The sequence below is a fragment of the Heterocephalus glaber genome, unplaced genomic scaffold (genome assembly GCF_053883595.1).
Source record: "Heterocephalus glaber isolate CG9 unplaced genomic scaffold, H.glaber_assembly_v1.0 deba00001538, whole genome shotgun sequence".
NCBI classification, from domain to species: Eukaryota; Metazoa; Chordata; class Mammalia; order Rodentia; family Bathyergidae; genus Heterocephalus; species Heterocephalus glaber.
Window position 1 is genome coordinate 22,091,382 of NW_028258333.1, and position 25,695 is coordinate 22,117,076.

General features: G+C 35.2%; 1 protein-coding gene across 4 annotated transcripts in view; it reads left to right on the forward strand.

The window, feature by feature from the left end:
* Window positions 1–25,695, forward strand: part of Spef2 (sperm flagellar and cilia associated 2) — a 163,079-nt gene that overhangs the window by 5,266 nt on the left and 132,118 nt on the right. For all 4 annotated transcript variants that reach the window (XM_087189290.1, XM_013073533.3, XM_021261506.2 and 1 more), the window contains exons 2-6: window positions 7,443–7,545; window positions 11,955–12,207; window positions 17,021–17,161; window positions 18,217–18,281; window positions 21,243–21,429. In XM_087189290.1, the coding sequence (XP_087045416.1) occupies window positions 7,443–7,545; window positions 11,955–12,207; window positions 17,021–17,161; window positions 18,217–18,281; window positions 21,243–21,429 (749 nt within the window). The remainder of the gene's footprint in view (window positions 1–7,442; window positions 7,546–11,954; window positions 12,208–17,020; window positions 17,162–18,216; window positions 18,282–21,242; window positions 21,430–25,695) is intronic.

Sequence of the window (25,695 nt, forward strand, 5' to 3'; positions counted from 1 at the left end):
CCCCTCTTAGATAATAGGAGCCTGACTTCTTGTCCTTCATCTCAGACAATGTGCCAGCTGTACTCTGAGAGCTCTGCCTAGTGGCGGCAGAGGCTGTGACATCTGGCTTCTAGTGCTGTCAGTGACATCTAGCTTCTAGTGCTGTCATTTTCTCTTTGCTTTTTCCTCAATAAGAAAGTAACCATGAAGACATCTACTGAGGTGGAAAATGACATAAACCATTGCAAATCAGAAGAAATTGGTTAAAAAAATAAATACATATGTAAAAAATTAAATAGATAAATTTTGTGAGTTCTAAGAAGTATTCTGTTCTCCTTGCTTAGTGAGGTACTTCAAGGTGAGTTTCCATAGGTGACTAATCTAGTCTTTTTATGCCAAATATTAGTAACTTTATTTTGGAAAATGATATTTTCCAGTCTTCGTCTTAAATTTTAAGGGCATATTTTATCTGGATCCTCCTATGCATTAGCTAAACATTGTTGGTTTGTTCTTATGTATAGACTTCTAAAAAAACTCTTTGTTTTATGAACAGAGATATCAAAATCTATTGAATATTTCCATAAAATATTTTATAATGTTGCATGATGATCTAATATTATACAAAAACATAATTTTAGATCTGAAAAATAATCTTAGGCATTGTGGTGGTTTGAATATATCCCTCCCAAATTTATTTTGAAATTTAACTGCCATCCTCATGGGTTAGGAGTAGAATCTTTCAGAAATGTTTAGCTGATGGAGACTCTGCCCTCATGAATGGATTAATGCTATTACACCTGGAATTGGCTCCTGATAACATGATGAGTTTTGGGCCAGGGCTTTAGCTCAGTGGTTCTGCCACCTGCCTTGCAAGTGCAAGGTCCTGAGTTCAATCCTCTGGAACCAAAGAAAAAAGATGAGTTTTGACTGTCACTGGCTCTGTGTCTGCAGCACTTATTTACTCTTCCATTCTCTGCCATGTTACTGTGCTGCAGCAGGAAGTCCCTTGCTGGATGCTGGAATCTTGATTTTGGATTTTCTGACCAGTAGAACTGTGTGAAACAAATATTTAAAATAAATTACTCAGTGTGGTTTATTCTGTTGCATTAGCACAAAACAGACTGAGACAGACATCATTTAATTCTTATTTGGTACCTGAAGAAATTAAATATGTTAGGAGCTTGTTTATGATTATACAGCTAGGCTGTTAGACTTACTGCGTTTTAATTCATTCTTCTTTTAACCAAGTGTCTCTTCTACTGTGACTTTCAGGGTCATTAGAAAATGTATTGCTCCAGAGAGAAAGCAACAATTTTTTATATTTCCTGGCTAGACCAGCAGCATTTTTCTTTATTAAAATTTGGCTTCCATTCACTAAGATTTATGTAGCAAATATAACAGTAGAAGGTCATTGTGTAAGTTAATACCAAAGTTTTAAGATACAAAGTTCTAAAAACAAGAATGATAACCTTTATTTTCACAATTGAAGAGCATTATAATTTAAAAATTGAGATTTAGTTTCAGATAGTATATCTTGAGGATTATGATAAAACCTTCAAAGAAGAAAATTATAAAGGGTGACCATCTGGAGGAAACATTGTCAGTGTAAGACAGGCAGAGGACACACCTATAGCTAAATAAAGTTGGATTTATTGAGTTGTTGTCATGAGAGTCTGAAAGCCACCTCCACAGAGGGTGTTAGAATGGCTTTGGGTTTATGTTCTTTTTGAGGAGAATTCCAGGAAACAGTGCTTTACTCTGAATTGAATGCTGTCAAGAAACATATCTGAGTTATGTAGCCCAGTCCCCAACAGGAGAGCATACAGTGTTTCACAAGTAACTATGATTTTAGGTTTTTCACAAATGTCTCAGAAAGTTCTGATCTGTTACTAGTTTGCTGAGATATTATCATAAATAAATGCTGGATTTTGTCAAATTAAAAAAAAAGAAACATAGGCAATTTTATGATGGGGTATCTTAATAAGTCTAGAAAGGGGAAGAATGAAGCATGGCAGAGGTGTGATTAGTGAAGAAGCAGCCACTAGTTAGATTACCCAGAATAGGAGACTATTTGGTCACCTTTTTGATTTGGACAATATTCTTGTTTTTGTCTGAGTTAGGCACGATTACAGAGGGATTGTCTATCAAGGTTCCAAAGTAGGCTTGTCTGATGTTGGTGTGCTGTGAAATTGGTTATGATCAGCCCAAGAATGTCAAGGCCTAGCTATGAGGACCTGGCCAGTTCCTAGGATTACCAGGGCCTAGGAAGGTAAGGCTTAAAAATGTACTTATAATGCAGGAGGAGAAAACTCTACTGAGCACAGAATACGGGTCCACAATGCCTTACCTACAGTTCCAAAATCCAGAAGTCTCCAAAACTTCAAAATTTGTTTTTTATTCATTTGGCAGAAAAACATGACCAAAAATACTGCGAGGCTCTTTAGTTTTTATTTATCCCACTGAATGTAAATATTTAAGTGTTTTATTCTAAAAATCAACTTATTACAGCTACTTGCCTGGAAGGATAGGGCCCTAGGAATGGACATATATCTGATTTTAAGGACAATGACAAATATTTGCTTCCTGAGTATTGAAATATTGTTTGAACAAGTATGTTTATACTATAAGCATTATTGAATTTACAGATTATGTAATTAATATGACCTGCTTTTTAAAGTTAGAAGACAGTAACAATAACAGTAAAAATTGTCTCTGAAAACTTAGACTGGACCAGGCATTATGCTAAGAAATTTATATTCAATAACTCAATTCTCAAAGCAACTTTTACGAGGGAGGTAAAACCCGTAATTGCCCCTCTGTTTTAAAGGAGAAGCATGGTATGTCATTGCCCAAGGCCACGTGACTTATAATTGAGCAAGGAGTCAAACAGAGGCCCTTTATGCAGAGCTTGCACTCTCCTCAGCACTTCTTTGGAACGTGGATGGCTGTGAGGACTTTTCCCAGCTCACTCAGGGTCATGTTGATAGAGAAGTGCAAGACCATTTCACCTGCCGTCCAAGCCTAGCACTAACCCATCACAGAGGCCCATGACAAAGATTTTAGCAAAAAGAAACTTTAGTGATGGAGGGGAACCACTTGGCTTCAGAGACTATAGTCAGGGTTGAGTTGTTGCTGAATAACCATAATCCCAGATAGAAATCATTTGAGCTTCAAGATAAAGATTGTCCCTGGGCTTTCAGGTTTATTTATTTCTATTAATTTATTATTCATTGCCCTGGAGTGAACTTGATACTTTTTTTCTACAGGAAATTCCAACTTTTAGTACAAATTTATGGAGATGGCCATCATGAAACTCATCATACTATGCAATGACATTTAGTGGGAAGAAAAACATAAAATAAAAGGAAAAAATAAGCTTTTACTTCTTACTCACTATTTCTCTTTCCTGTCAACCTATTCATTACTCTCTGCCTCTTGTCTTTTTTGTTGTTGGTGGTGGTGGTCTTTTTAACCTGTCTTCTTCTCATTGGGAGGCTGGGTCCCTCAATTTCTGTGGTCCTCAGTTCTTTGGGTCCTTGATGAAAGAATTCAGTAAAGACACATAGACTGTACAAAAGTGTAAGTAGAATTTATTTATTGTAAAGTAGATACAGAGAGACTTACTCCTTCAAGGGAGAAGGCAGGCAGTGCCAGGAAGGCATCTGCATGAAGTGTGAGTTTGGATACATTTTTATGCACACAAAAGTTACTCCTGGTGTTCACAGAACTAGGATAATTACCATGCTTGTCAACATTTTTACTGAGAAGTTACTTTAAAATTGCAAAATGTCTTCCTATCTTTTTGGATGGTCAGTGTTTCTTCAGGGCCTTTAATTAAGGAATTTACAAAAGAATATTTGAGAAAGATAAGTTAAAACCAGGTTTAAACCAGGTCCCAGTCTAAGGCAAGAGGGTCTTTAAAGAACATTTCTTTTCCTGATATCATTGGGCTGTAGGTTATGGCAGCCAGGAATGCTCTATGCTTTTTTATGGAGTTAGATGGCCAGATGGCCAGGTATCGGAAGGAATGTGCATGATGCGTAACCTTAAGATATCATGGTGTTCTGTGCGATTTAATGAATGACTATGAATGTATTATACATTGAAGTCTTTACTTAACTGACAATACGTGCTATTTTGGAGCTCCCCTCCCCCATCCCTCAGGCCCTCTCGTGTATAGTTACCTGCCCAACATTCTCATTTTATATTTCTTAATTTATATCTTCTTAGCTTGTATATTTTTTCAGCCTTCTCCCCTTGTCTAATTTCTTGGATTTATTCTTTTCTGTTTCTTTTGTGTCTTCTCCGACTTTTCGTGTTGCTCTGAATTTGCTATATTCTTTACTCAGTGTACTTTTTGCTGATTTACAATAAATCTGAAATGTCATGCATAAAAATTGTAGACAGATATTTATATACTTATTTGTTGAAAACTATCCTAATAAGGAAATACATAAATGGTTACTGTTATTCTTTGACCTTTATACAAGAGACACCTTTGTTTTATTTATATCTGAATTGCCTTATTAATACACCATGCCATTTCAAAGGAAATGCATTATGATTTTAATTTTCAAGTGACCTTTTTGTAATGAATAATTTGGTACAGACCATTTGTCTGCTACATTGAAGGTGACAGAATAGGATGCAGTTATCCCCTAGTTATTCACGGGAGAGACTTCAGGCATTCAATCACTACGGACAACAGACCTAATTTGAACTCCAAAGGGAGGGAGGACGAAAATGAGACTAACTGAAGGTGACATAGCAGTTGCTCCTAAACAGAAAGCAATAAGCCAGAAACTGATCCAAAAGCCTAATGGCCTCAGGCCAGAACAAAAGTTGCATTTATAGACTGGCAATGACTCCAGGTCAAAAGGGTGTGTAGGAAATTAAGAGAATAGGGATAGGCTAAGGAAGAGAAGTGAAGAAAGGAGGAAGAAATTAAAAAACAGACAGAGAGGTAGAAGGCATAGCTTTTGGGAACAGACTTTGGAGATAGCACTGGGGTCTGTGAGGGAAGGAGCAAACAACAGTAACACAAAGGAGGTGATGGTCTGCTTCTGTACTTAAGAGGAAATCTGGAGCCATTTGATTCCAGTTACTTCAGATTACAAAGGTATGATGCTAGAAGGCTCTTGCTGAATAACAGATGCATTTAGTGGAAGAGCAAGCCATTCTTCATATTAATAGCATCACAAGGCACTCTGATGTTCAGGTGGTGCCATCTTAAAGTCAGGACAGTTGGATGCATTGATTATGAAGTGCAAACTTAACTCATCCTGCAAGAGGTTTCCAGGATGTCCACCAGAACTAGCTCAATTATAGATCTAATATATACCATGAATTACAAGTTCTCCTTCCGTAGGTGACTAGTCTTTAAGTATATTTTTTAAGAGTGACATCAGTGTTTCAAATTAAGGAACAGTTTTGCAAGGACCCTTATGGCTGATGGAGAAGGGCATCAAACCATCAACTCTGAAAGAATGTATTATGTTTTTAGAGTGAGATAATTCTGACCAGAACATTTTTGAAATAATGATATAACTAGCCTGCTTGAGGACAAGCTTGCTAAAGGCCATGAGCAAATTCCAGACTCCAAATTTTAATAATAAATACAGTGTGTCTCCTCCAGTGCACTATAGCTAGGGATAGGTTTAGGTGATTTAAAGCTTTTATATTCCTAGGAATTGCAACATTCAATTATTTATTTGCTAAAGTGATTCATAGACAAAACTGTTTATCCCTGCAGGTTTCTTATCCTGTATTTTTCTATTGTAAATCAAAGTTTGTATAACCGTAGACAATAGATCCTAATGGTAGTCAATTCAGAAGCTCACCTTGAATAAACAGAATCAAAGGAAATAATTCACATAAACTGATGTTATATTATTGCTTCAACCCAAGAATTGGTATATTATGCAGTTTCGAGTACTTTGACGAGAAATAATATGAAAGTCGTAGTTAATATTGTGAACTGGTGTCAGATGGGCAAAAGAACCTTCTACATGTGATAGTCTTCTGAGTAAGGTCTCTGTGCAGTGGACTTTATGGGCCAACTCACCCTCCTGAAGCCTCACAACCAAGCTTCAGTTAAACACATTGTATTCTATTGAATATGTAAAATTTTTTTCTGCATTTGTGATTATGTGCCTACTATATGGAAGACATGGCAGCTGGCAATTTTTCATATATTATCTACAGTCTAAAATAGCTTCTCACAATGGAGTGCCATTCATCCATAAAAGAGAATAGAAATCTGTCATTTACAACAACATAAATGAACTTGGAGATTACATTAAGTGAAATTAGCCAGGCACAGAAAAACAAGTATCTGATGTTGCTCATCCATGAAGTTTAAAAATGTTGATCATATAGATGTTCACATAGTATGTTGGTTCCCAGGGTCTGGGGAGAGAAGGGAGGAGAGAGACATGGGGGAATGTTGGTCAATGAGTACTATGTAGCAAAAGGTTGTGACGTGCTGTTGTACAGTGAGTTGACTATATATACCAGTAATAAACTGTGTATTTCAAAAAACTAGAAAAAAAGCTTTTGAAAGATTTTTCTGTAAAGAACTGATAAATGTTTGAGGATGTACATATTTTTAACCTGATTTAAACATCATTGTGGGTATTTGGTTCTTGTACGTGGTATATCATAAATATTACTTCCCCTCCCTCTTCTCCTCTCCTGTCAGACACAGAAACTCAGGAGGGTTAAGCAGCCTACCCAAGATCCCATGGATGGTAAGGGGCAGTGAGCCAAGATTCCAGCATAGATTATGTCTGCCTCCAAAGCTAATTTTCCCCTGAGATATTTCTGTCTTTGCATGGGACAAGAACTGGGTTACAGTGACTTCTCTGAGCCACAAAGCAAAAAAGCTTGATTATATTCAATAGGTTTTATTTAAGATGGTACAAACTATTTTAGTATACTCCTTGTTGTTTTACACATTAAAATAAATATTTATTTTAAAATTTAAGATTGAACCTCACTTGGATAGAATATGTTCCATAATATGTTGTATAAATAACTAAAGTAATAGAATGTAATTTTATAAAATAATTTGAAGGTTTGTTTTTAGATCTAGGGTTCTTTAGAAATTTTATTGGATGTCTTTTGTTTCATTTTAATTTGAAATCATTTTCCACTTTCAAAATTTTATATTTCATCAGCTATTGATTTTTATTTGGAGATTCTTGTCTACTGTCAAACTTAAATCTTTTACTTCAGTTATTAAAAGATGTTTCTAGAAATATATACTTTTTTTTTGGTACTGGGGATCAAACTTAGGACCTTGCACTTTCGAGGCAGGTACAGCACCACTGAGCTAAATCTCTGGCCCTCTAGAAATATATTAATGGCATTTGGGTTCAAGTTAAGTTACAGAATTTTACTCTATGTACATGTTATATTGCAACAGTATCTTTACTTTTTTATATCAATGTATTCAAATTCAGATCCCAAGTCATTTGCAAAGGCGTTTTCCAGTGGCTATCTGATTGGAGAAGTTCTGCACAAATTTGAACTTCAGGATGATTTTTCAGAATTTTCAGACAGCAGGTTAGTGAAATTAATACATTTAAAAAGTTAAATATTTAGGCATTTGAAGTATTCAATGTTAACTTAATAGATCATCATTCACAAGATTATTTCCAAACCTAAACCAATCAAAGCATTGGTATGGTAAGTGTTGCTTCCCCACATATACATTCTTTATTGCCTCAGGAGTACAAAGGAGAGAAATTTATATTCTCATTTAGTATCTTTCATATTCCTGCACTCATAGGCCAGGTTACTTTTTCTTTTGAAAATTGATTATTCCTTTTATTAAGAGAAGAAATGAATTAATATATAATGATCCAAGTGACAAATTAGTGTTAGCCCTTGTGTTTTAAAAATATAAAATAGAACTTAAGTGCTAATTTAAAATTCCATAATATTTTTGTTTTTAGTATTTATATTATGATAAAATTCATATAACCACAGTTCACCATTTTAAAGGATACAATTCAGTATTTTTAGTATATTCCTGTGAGTAAACACTTTATTGCATCAATCTTTGTAAAGTTATTGCATCTAGTCTAACAATACTTGCTTTGTAAATATAGTTATTTATTCTTTTTATTTTTAGTGTAATTATGGAAGAGGTAGGATTTAAATCTGCCATTTTGGTATTTGTTTTCTATATGTCTTTTGCTCCTCCGTTGCTACCTTCTTTTGTGTTAATATTTTCAAATAAAATCTTAATTTTCTTATTATTTCTTTTAGTATAATTTTGAATTATTTTCGTAGAAGTTGCCATGAGGATTATAATTTGTATTTTAAGCCAAATCATGATGGTTCAGATAAATACTAATTTAATTTCACTACCATACAAAAATTTCTATATCCCAGTTCTTTCCTCCTTCCTTTATACAATTATTGACATCCAAACAGACCAGTTTTTAAATTATTGTTTTATGTAATTATCCTCTAAGTCAGATGGAAGAAAATAGCTACAAATGAAAGTACATTTAAACTCTTTTGTATATTTCTCTATATAATTAACTCTACATGTATAGTACTTTATTTCTTCATGTGATTTGAGTTGCTATTTAGTGTTTTTTCATTTAGGCCTTAAGAATTTCTTAGTATGTCTTATATGGTAGAAATGTGGACAACGAATTCTCTCTCGTAGTTTTTATTTATACTTCCAACTTTGATGTATGGTTTTGCTAAATATAGAATTCTTGATTGGCACCCTTTCCCTTTTAGCACTTCGAATATGTCATTCCACGGCCTTCTGACCTCCTTGGTTTCTGATGAGAAGTCATTTACATATTTTATTGGGAAACCTTTCTCTGTGATGACTTGATGTTCTCTTGCTGCTTGATTATCTATGCACAGATATCTTCAGACTAGCCTATTTAGAGATCAATGAGATTCTTAAATGTGTAGATTCGCAACTTTCATCAAATTTGTTAAAATTTTGGTCATTATTTCTCCAACTATTCTTTTTTTTTTTTTTTTTTTTTGGTACTGGGGATCGAACTTGGGACCTTATGCTTAGCAAGGCAGGCGCCACAACCACTGAGCTAAATCCCCAGCCCTCCAACTATTCTTTTTACTCCTTTCTTCATTTTGTCTCATTTTGGGAATACCCATATGTGTATGTTAGTATGCTCGATGATGTCTCAGAGGTTTTTGAGGCTTTATATATTTTCTAAACTTATTTTTCTACTTAATATTTTGCTATAGCAGTACTTTTATGTTCTGGAATTGCACTTGCTGGTATTCCTCAGGGAGTTTCTACCAACTTTTTTCCTTATGTGTGGGCTGTACCTTCTTGTTTCTCCATATGTCTCATATTGAAAATTGAACATTGAAAATAATATCATGTGGCAACTAAAATTATTGAACCTCCCCAAGATCTGTTGTTGTTGCTATTTATGACTTCTGTTGCTGCTTTTAGTTTGTTTAGTGAATTTCTTGGACTAATTCTGTAAAAATCTGTATTCTTTGTTGTGTTCTTGTATAGCTCAGTGGTCACCTAATAAACAGATGTCTTTAAACATCTTGAATCAATTAAAGCTTCAGTATAAAAATATTGACATAGAATTTGTATTGCAGTAGTATAAGTAATCTAGAGATGATTTAAAGTATAGGAGAAGATATGCATAGGTTATAAGCAAATATTGTTGCCGTTGTATAAATGTCCAAGGATGTTGATATCCGTAGAAGATCCTGGAATGAAAGTCCTATGGATACTGAGGAATGACTGTTCTAAACTAGCTATTATTGGCCAGGCCACAGGTTGACCCAACTGTGAAGGTGCTGGTCTTGCAGAATAGAGAATCCCTTGTACAAGAAATAAATAAATAATAAAGCAGTATTGTGCCAGGGACAGGGCTAGGAAAGCTGAACACATGATCTATTTCATATCCTTGTCCAGTGTTTGGAGTAACTAATGAGTAACATTAGCTGCAGCAGCCCTGCTTGTTTTCCACTGGGAAGAATTTCTGTCTCACTAAGAGTTCCTGCATTCCTTTTTTATGATTTTATTGTTAAATTATAATTATTAATAAATAGTAATTATACAAATTAATGGATTTCACTGTGGCATTTCCATACATGCACATATCTTGATCATATATATCTTCTCTACTACCCTTTCTTATCTTCCTCTTTCTCCCTTTCCCCCCAACCTTTTTAATCCCTATACTACTTTCAAGTCATTTTTTAAAATTTCTCAGTCCCATGTATGAGAGAAAATGTAATACTTGTCTTTCTGTGTCAGATTTATTTCCCTTAATATGATAGTCTCTAATTCTACCCATTTTTCTGCATATGACATGATTCCTTTCTTTTTTATGGCTGCATAAATATTCCATTGTGTATGTATACCATATTTTCCTTATCCATTCATCTTTTGATGGGCACCCAGGCTGATTCCATAGAGAGTGACTTCCTTTTACTGACAACTGAATATCATCTGTCTTAAGTTCTTGGGATGTCTCACTTTCTTTTAAATAAGGAAAAGATGAGTAAATCCATGGGCTTGACCTTCATAATAATATAATTGGTAGAGAAAAGATCCTTATTTCTCAAAATCCACTTCTTAGGTAACTCTCTATTGCCGGGCCTCAAGATGTGGGCATCTTGTCTAATACTTTTAATTTCCTTAATCTGAAATAAAAGTTATAAACTACATGCTGCTAATCACTCGAAGTTTATTGTTTAAGAAATGACTTAATTCTAAGAATAACTCATCTAATTCTACATTATCTGTTTTAGAATGTTTTTAGTTCTTCTCAAAGGGTGAATAATGAGCATACTAGTAAAAAGGAAAAAATATATAAGAATATCTTTGGGAGGACAGCTTTTACTTACCTTGCAAAAGGTTGTTTTCCCTCACCAGGTGTCAAAGAGGAGAGAAGGTAGTCCCTTGGCAAATAAGGGCCACACGTAGAGAAGGAGAAGACTTCTCCCAGAACATATTCCTTATTCCCTCAGAGGGGTCATCATTTACATCATATGCTCTGGAGACTAAGCAAAGATGTCCCAGTAGTTTTTCTGTGTTCAAAAACAACTGTTGATTATCCTATTGTGTTCAATGTACAAATTCTTTAACAAGCATGAACTTCCACTGATTTACATGAAAGTTACATTTCCAAAATTTTTTTTCCTTAAAACTTACCATAAAAAATATTATTATACTTGAATATGTTGGCCAGCTCATAAAAGCCATCTTAAAGCCTAATAGTTAGGTGAACTATAATATTTACAGTCTTCCTCTGCATTTTGGGAGCCATATTATACAAGTGAAAGAAGAGGACATGTTCTTCCTTTTTCTTGGTCGAGGGCTAAGCTTTGATAAAATTTAGAAATGGGTAATGTTTGCTTTTGGATTTTCCTTCCTGAATTATGGTGTCCCTAACCATTGTAGCCCAAGGTTATGACTCAGACCAAAACTCTGACAGGTGACTTTCAGTTCTTTTTCCACATACATGTGATGAGTAAGGTGGCTAGGACTCCTAAGCATTTTCTTTCTTTAGGCATTCAAATATATGGCAATTCTCTCAAGTCTGAGGTATCATTTTTGGTGGGAAATCAGTAGAAATGGACATCTAAATTACAATTCTGTCTTCTAAGTAAAATAGTTTTGAAAACTGTAGTTAAATTTTTCTCTTTGGAAGAAGGTGTCTGATTATCTCTCTATGCTTTCTATAAAATTTTTATTTTCAGTTTCAAGCAAAAAATAATATAAAATTAATGAATTTTAGTTCATTCCAGAAAGATAAATGGAGTTCAGATAGACATGAACAATAAAAAAATTTCAGTATATTTTTATTTTCAGTGGTTTTAGAGAGGAATGATACATTTAAAAGAACATGGCATAATTCATAATATTGTGTCATGCTAGTTTCTCTGATATTTGTTGTTTTAGCTCAATACTAGTGTCTAATTAAATAAAGTATTTTAATGCCTAGGATTTCAACAGCCAGACTTAATAATTTTTCCCGCTTGGAGCCAACACTTCACCTTCTCAGTGTGCAGTTTGATAAGAATATGGTCCAAAGCATCATTACAGAAAAGCCCGGAGCAGCAACAAAACTCCTATATCAATTGTACATTGCTCTTCAGAAAAAGAAGAAAAGTGGGCTGACTGGAGTACAAATACCAACCACACAGCCTCTAGCAAGTTTAAAATTTCAAAACATGAAAAGCGAGGCTTCCCGAGAGGTAGGTACACAAAGAGACCTGATAAGCATGTCACAATGTAAAACTTGGCAAAGAATAATGACAGAGCTGTGGTACTGTCAAAGAAATTCCATCAGGTATATATGTCCCTATGTGTGTTACTGACCAAGTTTGATTTTTGTTTTGTTAATATTTCTAATTTAACTTATCCACTTTTTGGTACCATATCCCTTTTATTCACATGGTCAATAGTTTTTAAGTCTGTTCCTCTTTCCCAATACTTTTTGTGCCTTCCCACTTCTCTCCATTTTTACCTTTATATCTGCTCAGATCTCCTTATATACTCAGGCAGCAACCTCCTCAATATCTCTCCAGCTTCAGGGTTTTTGCTTGAAGCTAGTAAACTGCCAGATGAATCTCCTCTAAAGTCCAGATTCATTGTGTTTTTCTTTGGCTCAGAAATCATTTTACATATATATCCTGTCTCTAATTTTACCTGATCTTCACAATCTTTCCCTAAACAGTCTCAACCCATCTTTCTAACTTTATTTCTTCATAGTCCTCAGCATTATGTCTTTTTTTCCATTAAGTTTATTGGTACATTTTAGGTACACAATGAAGTTACATTCATCATTGGGATCTTGTACCTTTACATGATGTATCTTGATTCTTATTTTTTCCCCATTCCCCTGCCCTTCCTTCACCCCCTCCACCCTTCCCTATTTACTAAGACTGTTTCCATTTTTTTCCTTTTTTCATATTTTTTCCTTTCCCTTCTTTCCTTTCCCCTAACCCTCTCACTTCCCCATTCCTTTAGACCTTTTCTTCCTATTTCACATTATGTCCTTCTTTTTTTTGATGATTGATAGTGTGTCTTTGAATATGACTTGTGTATTCCCACTCTTCCCTCACACCCAAAGTCACCCCTATAATCTCTCTTCCTTCCAAAATTTCTCTTTTCCATATATTCTGTTTGGACTTTCTGGATTCTTTTCTGGGACTTGGGGCACAGGTAATTTTCAGTTTTTAGATGTTAACCTCCTAATGCTAAGATTATTGACTAAATGTTCATTATTTATGTATCATGTGACCTTATGATCCTTAGTACCTCAAATTCAATAAATATGTCTAGTACAGTGCATTCAACACTGCAAATTCCCAGTAAATGTGCTCTGATTAATTGATACACCTTTAGTTGAAAATTCTTTTCAGTCCCTATGCTATTTCCTTATGGTAAGTGAAGTGAATTAATTTCCAGGCCCCTGAATTAATATTTAGTGCAACTTTGATGCAAAACAGTAAATATAGATGGAAATAATTAAATTTTAAAATTTAATTTATGAATCAACAATGACATAATAGATGTGAGGACCATCTCTATTTTCAGGTTTCTTAATGGAACCTTTATAAACTTGATAAACAAAATGGAGTTAATACCCATGGAGAGCTAGAAATTAGATTAGAATTAAATCTGAATAATGTAGTACTATGTCCTTCTTCATAAACAAGCTGGTTAACTTTGAGCCAGTCTTAGAAAAATTTTCAGACACAATTTTCTCTCGATGGTAAAAACAAGGTCAGTGATCTCTACCTGCCTGATCACTGGGCTTCTGTGTAGCTACACGAAGACTATAGGCAGCTGATATAAGTGCTGGAAAAGCTGCCCTAGACCAAGACAAACAAGTGCCCCTTAGGCTTCATGTTGGTCAGGGTTGACTTTCCAGAGTCACTCATTCATTAAACAGATGTTTATCAGGTTCCCACGTTATGCCAAGCACTTGCAAATGAACACAGAGAAAGCCTCAACCTTCTTAGAATTTACATTTTTGGGAGAAAAAAATGTTTTTCTGGTATGGTATGGATTGCTATGGCTTCAGGAGGAAACTGGAGATGACAAAGGAGAATAGATTATTCTTTCAAGAAATAGGGAGGTAAAGGAGACAGAATAAGAAAGCAGCTAAGACAGTAACAGAAAGTGGGACAACTTGCCAGTTGAGAAGAAGAATCAGCCACCGGAGATAGATGTGGTATGAAGACCAAATGGAAAGATGTCTTCTGGGAAGAAAAGATGAGACGATCAATGGTTTATTCATTTGTGTGGAGGAGGAGAGATCCTAGGAAAGAGATAGTTATGCCTTTTTCTTTGAAGGCAGATGGAGGAGATGCAGGTGACCATTATATGGTAATATTAATACTGACTGATGTTTATTGTATGTACACAGTGATATGCCAAGCCTTGTTGTGGGCACTTTGTGTATATTGGCTCACTTGATCATTAAAGTAGCCCTGTGATACATGTACTTCTATTATTCCCAGTTTATAGATGATGAAACTGGGACACAAAGGGTTTAGGTAACTTCCCTGTTTTATGCAGTTAGTAGGTAACAGAACTGAAACTTGTGCCTTGAAATTTAATGTTTCTTCTTTTTTTTACTGAGCAGTGGCTTAAATAATGGGAAGAATCTGGTTTCGCATATTATCTCTGATATGTTGGCATTGATTTAATGAAATTATTTATATGAAAATGTATTCCAAGAATATAAATATAATTCATTGAAGAAAATAACTATAAAATATATACTAGGCTGTTTGATAAGAAATTCAAATCATTTTGAATTGTCTTCAGATCAGTTAAAAATATGAATGACTGACATGAAGGTTTAATTTTTAAATTATCAACAATGATAATTCATAGAAGATTTATTTTAAAGATAAATTTATATGTGTTCATAATGGCAATATAATCTTTATTCTCTAATAGCAAAATCTTGTGAAATATTTTCTTCATCTTGAGACTTAAAAATCTAGTACCACATCAAACTGAATTCATTCTGATGGGGTCACATTCAGGTTTGAAGAACAATATAAACAAATGAAAAAGATCTTGCCCACGTGCATTCTGAGAAACTTGAAAAATTTCAAAACTTCAGGGAAAAACAAAGATGTTTTAATACCTAGGAGGTTTTATAGAACAGTTTTCCCAGAAATTCCTAGTATTCAGGAAATGGACATAGTACCCTGTTGTGAGTTATTCCTTTAGTGCACATTGTGGATGCAGTGATGCAGCACAACTTTGCCCTTCCTCCCCCTCACCTTGCCCCTTCTCTTAGTGCCTACTCCTGTGACTGTCACCTCCAAGTGTGGCTGAGAACACTAACTCCCTTTTTGTGGAGGGGCAGGACAGCTTGATCTCTTCTCCTCATGGGAATATATGTCTCAGCTACTTTAGGGAAAGGGGTTTGCTATTAGCTATTACAAAACTCAAAGGCTCATAACCATTGTTACCTCAGAGTGAGACAGAGCAGACATTTTCCCCTCTCATTGCCCTCTTTTGAAATTTTTTGGTCTTCCTGTCCTGCTGGATCTCTCTCCTATCAGGTATTTCTATGCTTGCTTCCCTTTCCAACTATGTTAAACTTGATTTGACTTACTCCTGGCCCTTACTTTCTGCTGTGACTAACACTCTGCTGCTTTTCAAACTTTTTTGAAAATCTTTAATGATGTGTTTCCTTAAGAACATGATTGGATAATGATGTATGGAATCATTAAAGACTTTTAGAAGAATTTCAGATGGCTAGGTATGTGGAATGTGTAAACTACAGGCAAAAGAATTATAGTTTTTCCCATTGCACTATAAAATCATTTTTAAGTTCATATATATATATATGATAAGAAATTAATATTCCTGAATGGTGACTGCATTCTTGTAGGTAAGGAGGGAAAGGTAAGAAGTAAGTGCTGGAAGATCTTATGCTTCCATTACTTGCCAAAGCCGTGGATCACACACTTCCCCTGGCATTGCATGGCAAGAGACTATAGTATTTAAGTTGAGACCAAGAGCTTGGCATCTAACTTATCAGAAACCAATCACTCCAGCCTTAAAGTGCCAAATCTAATGCTGACAATTTCTAAAGAAAGTTTGGAAAAGGAAAATGTGACACCATTAAATATTCTGAAATAAGTTATGTTAAAAATGATCATAGGAAGCAAACTGGGCAAAAAAAAAAAAAAAAAGCCTGTGACTTCCTTATTTTCTCAAGGCAAAAGGTAAATACATTATACATATTACACATAAAAATTCACATTTTGGAAAGTAAAATGAAAAGTTTTAAATTATGTTCAATTTCTACAGTTTAGATGGTAAATTAAATTTTATCTGCAGATATAGAAACTAATGATCTCTTACTAGTTCTATTATAATACTTTAGTAGTAAAGTGATGATTGGTTTCATAGGTTACCTCTTCAATCATTTAGTTTTAAAATATTTCTTCTAAGTTTTAGGCTTTTATTTTCATTTCACTTACATCCTTTTGCTTATATTTCTTTAAAATAATTATTGCCTACATAGTGAAGAGATGAACCAATAATGAAATAAACTGCGTGTCAGTTCAGTGTTTGTGGTAGCCACTAGCTTACATTTACTTTGTAGCTGGGTTTGGGATAAACTGTCATTTCTATTGGGTTTCCCTGGAGCCTTCTTACAGACTCTCCTAGATTGAATTTTCCCTACAATCTTCAGAGACAGGCTTTTCTATTCCCATGACTGGGCAGGTCACAAAGGCAGGGTTAGGAAAGTATAATAATTTTTTTTTGTATTGGAACACCTTTATTATCCTTTAGTGCCGTAACACAGAATGATGATATACATATTTATCAGATATAATTTGAGGATTTCACAATTGTATGTTAATATAATTTTCATGTAAATGAGAGTGACAATTGCTTCTTATCATTACACAATTATGGTACCTAGTCTATTGGTTAAATGTTTGATTCTGAAAATTTCAATAAATTTTACATTGCCCATTATTCTGACAAACCGAATAACTAAACCAATGTGTATGGAATACTCAGCAACGCTTAAACCGAAGACGACAAAATGAAATAATGGCCAAAATCCAAGCAGCTATCATACAAATTCCTAAACCTGCATCAAATAGAACTTTGAAAGCACTCGAGGCCCAAAAAATGATGAAAAAGCAACAGGAGGCAGCGGTAAGTGATAATCCTTTACTATTGTGTTGTAGTTATTTTAATGAAAGAATGGTCTTTGTCTAAAATATACAGTGGTATATTCTTACTTTCTTTTCAAATTGTCTCTATCCTTGTCTACTTGTTTTCAAAATCCCACTTGTCTATGCATAGCCAATCCACTTTATATTACTATTTGTTCAGAAAGAGAAAATTTAGCTTTAGACTAGGCATAAAAAACTCTTTATTAAAAGGCAGTACAGGTCTGAACTCCCATGATTAGAAAGATTCTATGGCTGCTACAAAGTATATGAGAATGGCTGCTACTGTAATAGTTCATAGCTGCCATGGGTACTGCAAGGGCCAGGTAAGACACACATACACTTATACCATTCCTTTGGACCATGCAGTACTATGTTGCTGTGAATTCCAGGAATCTTAAGTCACTTGTTGCTATCAGGATATTTAAAATTACAATATCTATAGTAGTGATATTTTACTAGAACATACCAACTGCCATTCTTTATAATATGGTAGAATCTGTCATATTTCCTAAGGAAAGCAATACTCTGATACTAATTCTTGATTATTAATCTTCTCTTGCGTGATATAAGAAGATAGTAGTAGTTACCATTATTGGGTATCTACTATATATCTGGCTGTGGATTGACAATTTAATTTGTAAATAACTTTCTAAGTAGAGTATTATTTTCCCCTATTTTGTAGATAAGGAAACTGAGATCCTAAAAACTAACATATTTTACTCAAGTTCACCAGTGCTGGTAAAGCAGACATTGACAGATCTCCCTGATTCCTAAATCCATTGTATTTTAAATTAATCCACATTTTTAAAAATACTTACAAAATATCTTATAGCTGAGTTCCAAAAAACATTACCCACAGTGGCTTTTTCTGACCTCACTTTAGTATTTGACTATTTTCCTGAGTTTAAAAAGTCCATTAATAATAAATTGTAATACATAAAAAAGACCTGAAGTCAATTTTCAGACTTTCAGTCAGTTAAGAGTGTAGGGAAGGTTGCATGAAAATGTTTAAATGATGATAAATTTTCTTTAAAGGATGTCGCTGATGAGATTATGAAGTTTGAAGCATTAATAGAAAAGGATCTCCAGGCAAAAGAAAGGTGGGGTATGAACTTTTTAAATAATCACAAAACTGGATTCTATTCTATGTGTAACCCTTAAATATTTAGAAATAATTTGTCTAGTATATCTACTCTAAAAGTCTTTCACTTTGGAGAAACTTCATTAAGAATGTATATGAAGAAAGATAAAAAGAGTTAAAATTTAAATTAATTATTAACAACTTTTATAAAGTCTACAGGGAAGGTAGATATTATACAGTGTGAAGTTTTTCTATGCTATGTTTATTCTTCCAATTAAACTAATGTAACAACTGTTGCTTTGAGGTTTCTGAAGGTAACTGATGGAGACCTAGACACTGGCTGGATTGGCAAAAGCAATAGAGAACAGACAAATGTTTGCAGCTGTATTGGTCAGGGACCCTCTTGAAACCCTTAATTACTGACATGACAAAGACACTAATTATTCAAAATGAATGCTGGTGTGGGGCTTGGAAAACACTACTGTTTTCAATGGTAGTAAATTTCTGGGTATTGAGGGGTCCCAGGAAAGGAGGTACAGAGAATACTATTTACCAACAAGTAGGAAATATCTCAAAATTTTGAAATGGTCTTTCAGCTGGGTACCATCTGTTCATCAGCACAGAGCATGTAAGTGAGTGAGTCTAGGGAAAATTTTTAAAGAAAATAAAGGCTATAGTTCATTATGGTCCTCTTAAGCCCATTTATTAATCACTACTTCTTAAATTCCTTGTAAAGTTTTAGCTTAGAATCCAGGATGATGTTTTGAGCCCATTCAGAAACTTCAGACTAACTTGATGTCAGAGAACACTCAAATCTTGCAGCTTGAACCTAAAGAGCAATTTCTGTAGCTGCCTCTTTCACAGGCTGCCTCTGAACAATTCCTAAGGGACAGGACTGTCACTTCAAAGTCTGTATTTTTTCTTCTGTGGAAGAATGAAATACCATATGAAATATAGTATCAATGCTAGCAATGGAAGAGCTCCCACAGCTACTTTTCCCTCAGGGTTTCTCAGGTCTTTTGTTTTTAAATTTTCAAGCAAATTATATATACTATTTGTTTTATTTGTTTATTTAGCTAAGATTGTTGGATGCTGTAATTTTTTCTTTATATATCCTTTTATTGGTACATTTTAGGTATGCAATATAATGACATTCATCACTGGAAATTTGCACCTTTATATAATCTCTTGGTTCTTATATTTTCCACCTTCCCCTGCCCTCCCTTCAACCCCTCCATCCCTCCCTATTTACAGAGACTTTGTTTGCTTTTTTTCATTTTCTCATATTAATTCCATTCCCTTCTTCCCTTTACCCTACTGCTCCCACTTCCCCTTCCCCTTTGCCCCTTTTTTTCCTATTTCACATTATCTATTATACCTTTTAGTACTTATTTACACTTTCAGTTTCTCACACTAGAGAAACTATTTGGTATTTACACCTGTGTGTCCTATTTATTCCACTTAAGAGTATCACCTCAATGTGTGGATGCTGTAATTTTGATAGATTTATCTGTACCTTTTCCTAGCCACTGTTTTAAAAACATTTTAGATTATTTTTATTAGTACGCGTTTGCAGCACGTAATGATTACATTCATTGTGAGGAATTGGTGCATGTACATAGCACATCTCAATTCTTTTTCCCCTCTTTTCCCTCCAACCCCATTAAAAAAAAATTATTTTTGCCAGCATTAGATCCATTTATATATTTTATAGCTCAAAATTCTTCAGAGAGCAATAAACCTACAAATTATGATCATAATATGATATGGTCTACATTATAAATATGCAATTATTGCATCACAAAACAATTTAGCTGTGCTTTTACAGGATTATCTCTTTAGGAGAACTGATGACTAATCTCTACATATTTAAATAACATGTCCTTGTTTTATGAATTAGACTGCTATGTTCTAAATCAAATATATATTACTCAGAACATTAAGAACAGTGATTATTCACAATACAAAAAAATCATTATTTCTTGGCAAGTAACCATCAGAATACATCTTATGTTATTGTGCCATTGTGTTCTATTTACTTTTTAGAGACATATGCAGAAAAGAATTGATATAATTGTGATATATATAAAAATGTATCCTTCATTTTTAATGACACCTTTAAACATTTTTGTTTTATTAGTGCGGGTGTGTAGTAATGTGTGCCTTCCACATGGGAAGTTGGTACGTGTATGTAACCACCTTAAGTCCCTCTTTCATCTCCCCCCACCAGCTCTTGATGCCTTGCCTTGCTGTTGTTGTTGTTGCTATTTTCATGCTAGCTAACATTTGTCTCACTAAATTTAATGTTTATTTTCTTTTGGAAAGACTATCGGGCTCTTTCTGATCTTTCAAGCTTTGGCTACAAGTTAGGATAGAGGCCAGGTTAGATCTATGCTTATGCATGTAACATGATCAGCAAGTTAACTTCCAACTGCTGAGTTTCCAATAGGGCCTGAGCCAATGTCCTAAGGTGTCAGAAATTCATCTGGGAGTCTGGAGAATAACTTGCATTGTCATTGATAAGAAGAGAGTGGTAGTGGATGGAACCATCCATAGGAGTGTTCTCTAGTATCTAGTCTGCTGTCATGGAGGTGTGCCTTCCCTGACATGTGAGCTATCAATAGCCTACTGTTAACTCAAAACAGAGGATGAAAGAAGTACAGAGCCAGTAAAAGAAGAGGGAGAGAAATCCAGAATCTCTAGGTGGGAATCTTAGGAAGTGAAACTACAAAAAGTGATGGGTTTAGAAAGAAGGCTACGGTAAGGACCTCACAGAGACAGAGCTCAGAAATGGGGACAAGCAAACGGAATCTATCGATAAGCTATGGATGTCACACTAAAGATCTAATATTCATTTCAATGGTTATATTAATCAGTTAAAAGAGCATTCAAGGGAGCCCTCTCCAGAGGTCTTCCACCATCGTAAGTGTTAACTCATCATCATATTTTTAAAATCTAAAATAAAAACTATTGCCCTTAGTGCATTCCGGACTGGTTTAGATACAGCAGACCATACAACTACCGACCTGTTAAACACTTACTCAGATGATGACTACATTAAAAAAATCCAGAAGCGCCTAGAAGAAGATGCTTTTGCCCGAGAACAAAGGGAGAAAAGACGGCGGAGGTTGTTAATGGACCAGTTAATCGCCCATGAAGCACAGGAGGTAAGATATTGAGGTGTGAGTTAAATAACAGTGCTGACAACTGTGCAAACTGTGCTCTTCTGTACACATAAATGTGGCTATGTCTGCCATTCGAAGTAAATGTCACTGGTACATGCTCACATCAAAACAGCAAATACATGGGCCGGGGATTCAGCTCAGTGGTGCCGCCACCTGCCTCTCAAGCACAAGGTCCTTAATTCGATCTCCCAAACCAAAAAACAAAACAAAACAAAACAAACAAACAAAAAAACACCCCCCCAAAAAAACTCCAGCAAATATACTTAGGGAAAAAAAAGTCTCTGCACATTTACCAAAGAATCTAAAATCTTGTGATTGCATAACATTGTAAAAGTATTTAATGGTATTGAAGTGTACACTTAAAATCACTGAAATAATAAATTCAGCTATGTATGTTTTACCATAATAAAAAATACTGACAAAAAAGCAATCTAAAATTGATGTGAACCATTTATATCTGTAGTTACTTTTAAGAGACAAAGGAGTAATTTTAATTAAAACAGGAAAGAGTTGTTCATCCTCTCAATTTGCTCAATTTCCACTCCAGGGGCTCATAATATGTGGTCCCTTATACCAGTGGCCTCAGCATTACCTGATCCCATCCAGACTGAATCGCACATGCTGGACCTGGGCTCCAGAGAGGTGCTTCTCGTTTAGCTACACTGGATAATCACTGAGCAACCCTTACTTTGAGTGTGTTTATTGACCCTCCTCTGTGCTCTGGGTACTTGTGGGAGCCTCAGGAATACAAGGGTGCACAGGAATAACAAGAAACCGTCTCACATAGAGCTCACCCTTTAGAGAGGCTCTGTACATAAGCAAGGGTGAGAGCTCTATGAAGGTGATGGGGGTGTGCTGGTAGGTGAAGCAGAGGAGGGAGGCTACCCAGCTTGGGGCAGAGGGTGGTGTCTGGTGATAGAAGAATGAAGAGGGTCATGCTAACTGAAGGTGGAGGTGGTAGAGTAGAGTTGAGGGCTGCTGTAATGGGAGGAGGCAAAATGTGTTTCCAAGCCAGAGAAAATCACACGGAAAAGCTTAGAACTTTTAGTTAACAAAAGTCATGTCATCTAGCAGAAGTCACCAGAGGCCAAATCATGATGGGCTAGATAGAGAGAAATCGATTTTCCAGTTTCCTATTTGAGTGCAAAAGGGAACAAGGTCGTATTTGTCTTTTAAAAAATCATCTGGCTTTGGTTTGGAGACTAGATTACAGGAGGCTAAAACAAATTTTGGCTGTTCCTGGAATCCAAGTAAGATTATCTCAGTCTAAATTTATGTTTGTGGCAATAGGGATTGAGAAAAGTGGCTTCAAGAAGTATTTTAGAAGCAAAATCAATAGGACTTAATAACTCATTAGACCTGGGAGAGTAAATGCTTGTACTAAAAGCCAGATTTGTAGATTTCTCTATACCTGGGTGACAGAGGTGGCATTTATGGGTTAAGGAAGATGATAAAAGTTGCAGGCTGGGGAGGAAGGTGAGTTTGACTGTGAAAGCAAATAGGACAAATCTGTATGTTTAAAATAACAAAACCATTTGAAGATGCTCTTTCCATTAACCAACCACATCTGATCTGCTCAGAGGTTCTGTTCTTGTATGAGGAAGTGAAATTATTTACTAAGGATTCCACTCCCTTCTTAGTGGAAAATTCAAAGAACAACTCTGGAATATCTCTTTGTACCAGAAGGTTATTTTTTCAGATTCATTTATATTTTACTCAATCAGCTTCATCATCTCCCTTTTAATTAGAAGAACTATAAATTATGAAAACCAGATAATTTGAAGGTAGACTTTATAATAACTACATATTTTAAATTTTATTACTTCATAATGAAATTTTAGACGCACTTGCATTTAAGTTTCAAATACCTGTGTGTCAACTACAAGGTTTTGTTTCTGCTCCACCTTCTGCTTATCCTTTAGGGCTTGTGTTTACCTGGAAAATGGGGTAAATAAATTGTTTCTGGATTCCTATACTTCCCATGAGGATACTATTAGCACTGAGTTGTCAAGACTAAAGCTGGAGATCCAGCAACCATCCTGACAGACGTAAGGAAGACTCAAGGCTCTGAATATTACCAACATGGGAACCTCATCATTTGCTGCTGCTTCTCAATGTTTGAGGAACTACTATTTCTAAGGCTAGTCTGGGACACCTAGCAAGGAGTCTACTCCCACAGCTTCCTTTCCACTGAGTACAGTGTGTAGCTGACACCAGCGACACTACTGCACAGAATATTCTCATGCAAAGCGTGATTTGTTTTCTCAATGATTCTCATGCCAGCCCCAAATTCTTGTCTTTTGGCACTGAATCTATCAGGAATGTTTCCATAGCTTCCAAGTTGTTGCACTTTCCCCCTGAAATTTATATACCCTCATTTGGGTTGAGCTGGTGAAAGAACTAGAGATGTGTGCTCTACTCGATGTCTTGCCCAGTGTTCAGTCAATAAATGATATTATGTGAATTAAATGATGAGCTTCAAAGATAGGAAGATCACTTTGATTTTTTGGAGCATAATTGTTGAGAGTTAAAGTGAAGAGGAAGGCATGGCAGTGAAGGGCTGATGTTCCCCAAAGTAGCCGTGGTATCAGAGAATATAGAGAAGGATGGGGGAGGACATATAATATGTATACCAGGAGATATGATAGACCACCTCTTGGAGAACTGAAGATTAGGAATGGTAAGGTAGGAATGAATTTAAAATGGCCCTATTATTAGGTCCCCGAGTAGGTTATTAAAGTGCTACCAACTGAGCTGGACAAATATCGAAAGAAGAAGGAGTCTGAAGGGGAGTAAGTTTAATTTTGGATTTCTTGAGTTTAAAGTACTTCACAGATCAAACTATAACTTCATTCTGTAGTTATTAAGCTAGCATCTTGACTATTTCTTGGGGTTTACCCCAAATCAACTATCTCTGCTTTACAAGGACCTTTTCTAGGATATTGGAACTAGTGACCTCTGCATCACTTTATAGATAAAAGATCCTAGCTATTAGGTTTTTCCTGCAGTGGTCCATTTCTTTATGAAAGCGGCTTACACCTCTTTGGAAAATAAGGCAATGGTTATAGACCAGAATAAGCTTCTAGCGCCCATCCTGGAAGAAGCAGAAGGCCTCACAATCAAATTGAGACTATTCTGGATTGTATATTTGTTGAAATCATCCTCAAATATGGTAACAAGAATTCAAATAGAAGCAAGTCTTTTATTATTATTTTTATTTATTGCAAATACATCTCTGTTCTAGGTTTACTATAGCTTAAATCTTGTTCCTATGAGAAAATGTAAGGGATCATCAAAATATAACCAGACTTAAATATTACATCGCTTCTCTTATATGAAAATCCCACAGTACAAATAAGTTTTTTAAAAAGATGGTAAATAGAAAAAAAGGAGATAGATCTTTTGCAATGGGAAGGGGATCCAGAGACTGAAGTGTGGGGAGGAGGGATAGGGAAGAGGAATAAAAAAAATAAAGATATGTTGCATGCCTAGTCCCTAAGATGAATGTAAACACTACATATGCAGAGATGTACTAATAAAAATATTTTTAAAAATAAAAATATGATGAAATGTAGCACTGACACAACCATTCTACAATAATTTATCTCTATCCCATTTTATCCCTAATGTGTTGTCATCCAACAAGAATGAAAACATAGCTGACCTATCTAGCATGCTCTTTACAAGGGTTGAATGAGCAGATCTTATCTTGCCAACTGAGTCACCTTTTCATATAAGCACAGCATAGTCTTCTAGAGTTCACGTGGAATAATAAAGCAAGTTTGTATTTTTAAAATATGTGATTGAGTCTGTGCCTCTTGTATCCAAAAATCACTCCACAAATGCAGTAGCCAGTGTGGACTGTGGTTTAGTTGTGCTGTGCTGTCTCAGCGGGGCAGTTGGTGGGTGGGAAACTGGCTGATTCCTGATAGCTCCATCAGACCCTGCAGGAGAAGGCCAGTACCCCTGTCTTGCTTTCTAGTAGACCAGGTTGTGCACATGTTGGAAATGGCAGAGAGAATTAAGAAAATCAGACCCCAAGTGATTTTTTTTTCATGTTTGCTTTGTACACGTTCTTTCTTTAGCTGATATCTAATTGTTTGGTTCAAGTTAATGGTTACTCCACAACTTATTTTTAAGGAGTGTAGAAATAGATTCTCCTTTTTGATGGAGATATCTTTAGGCTAAGATTGCAAGACTGTGAATGAAAAGAAGGGAAGAACCTGTGACCATTTTTATATTCTGCTT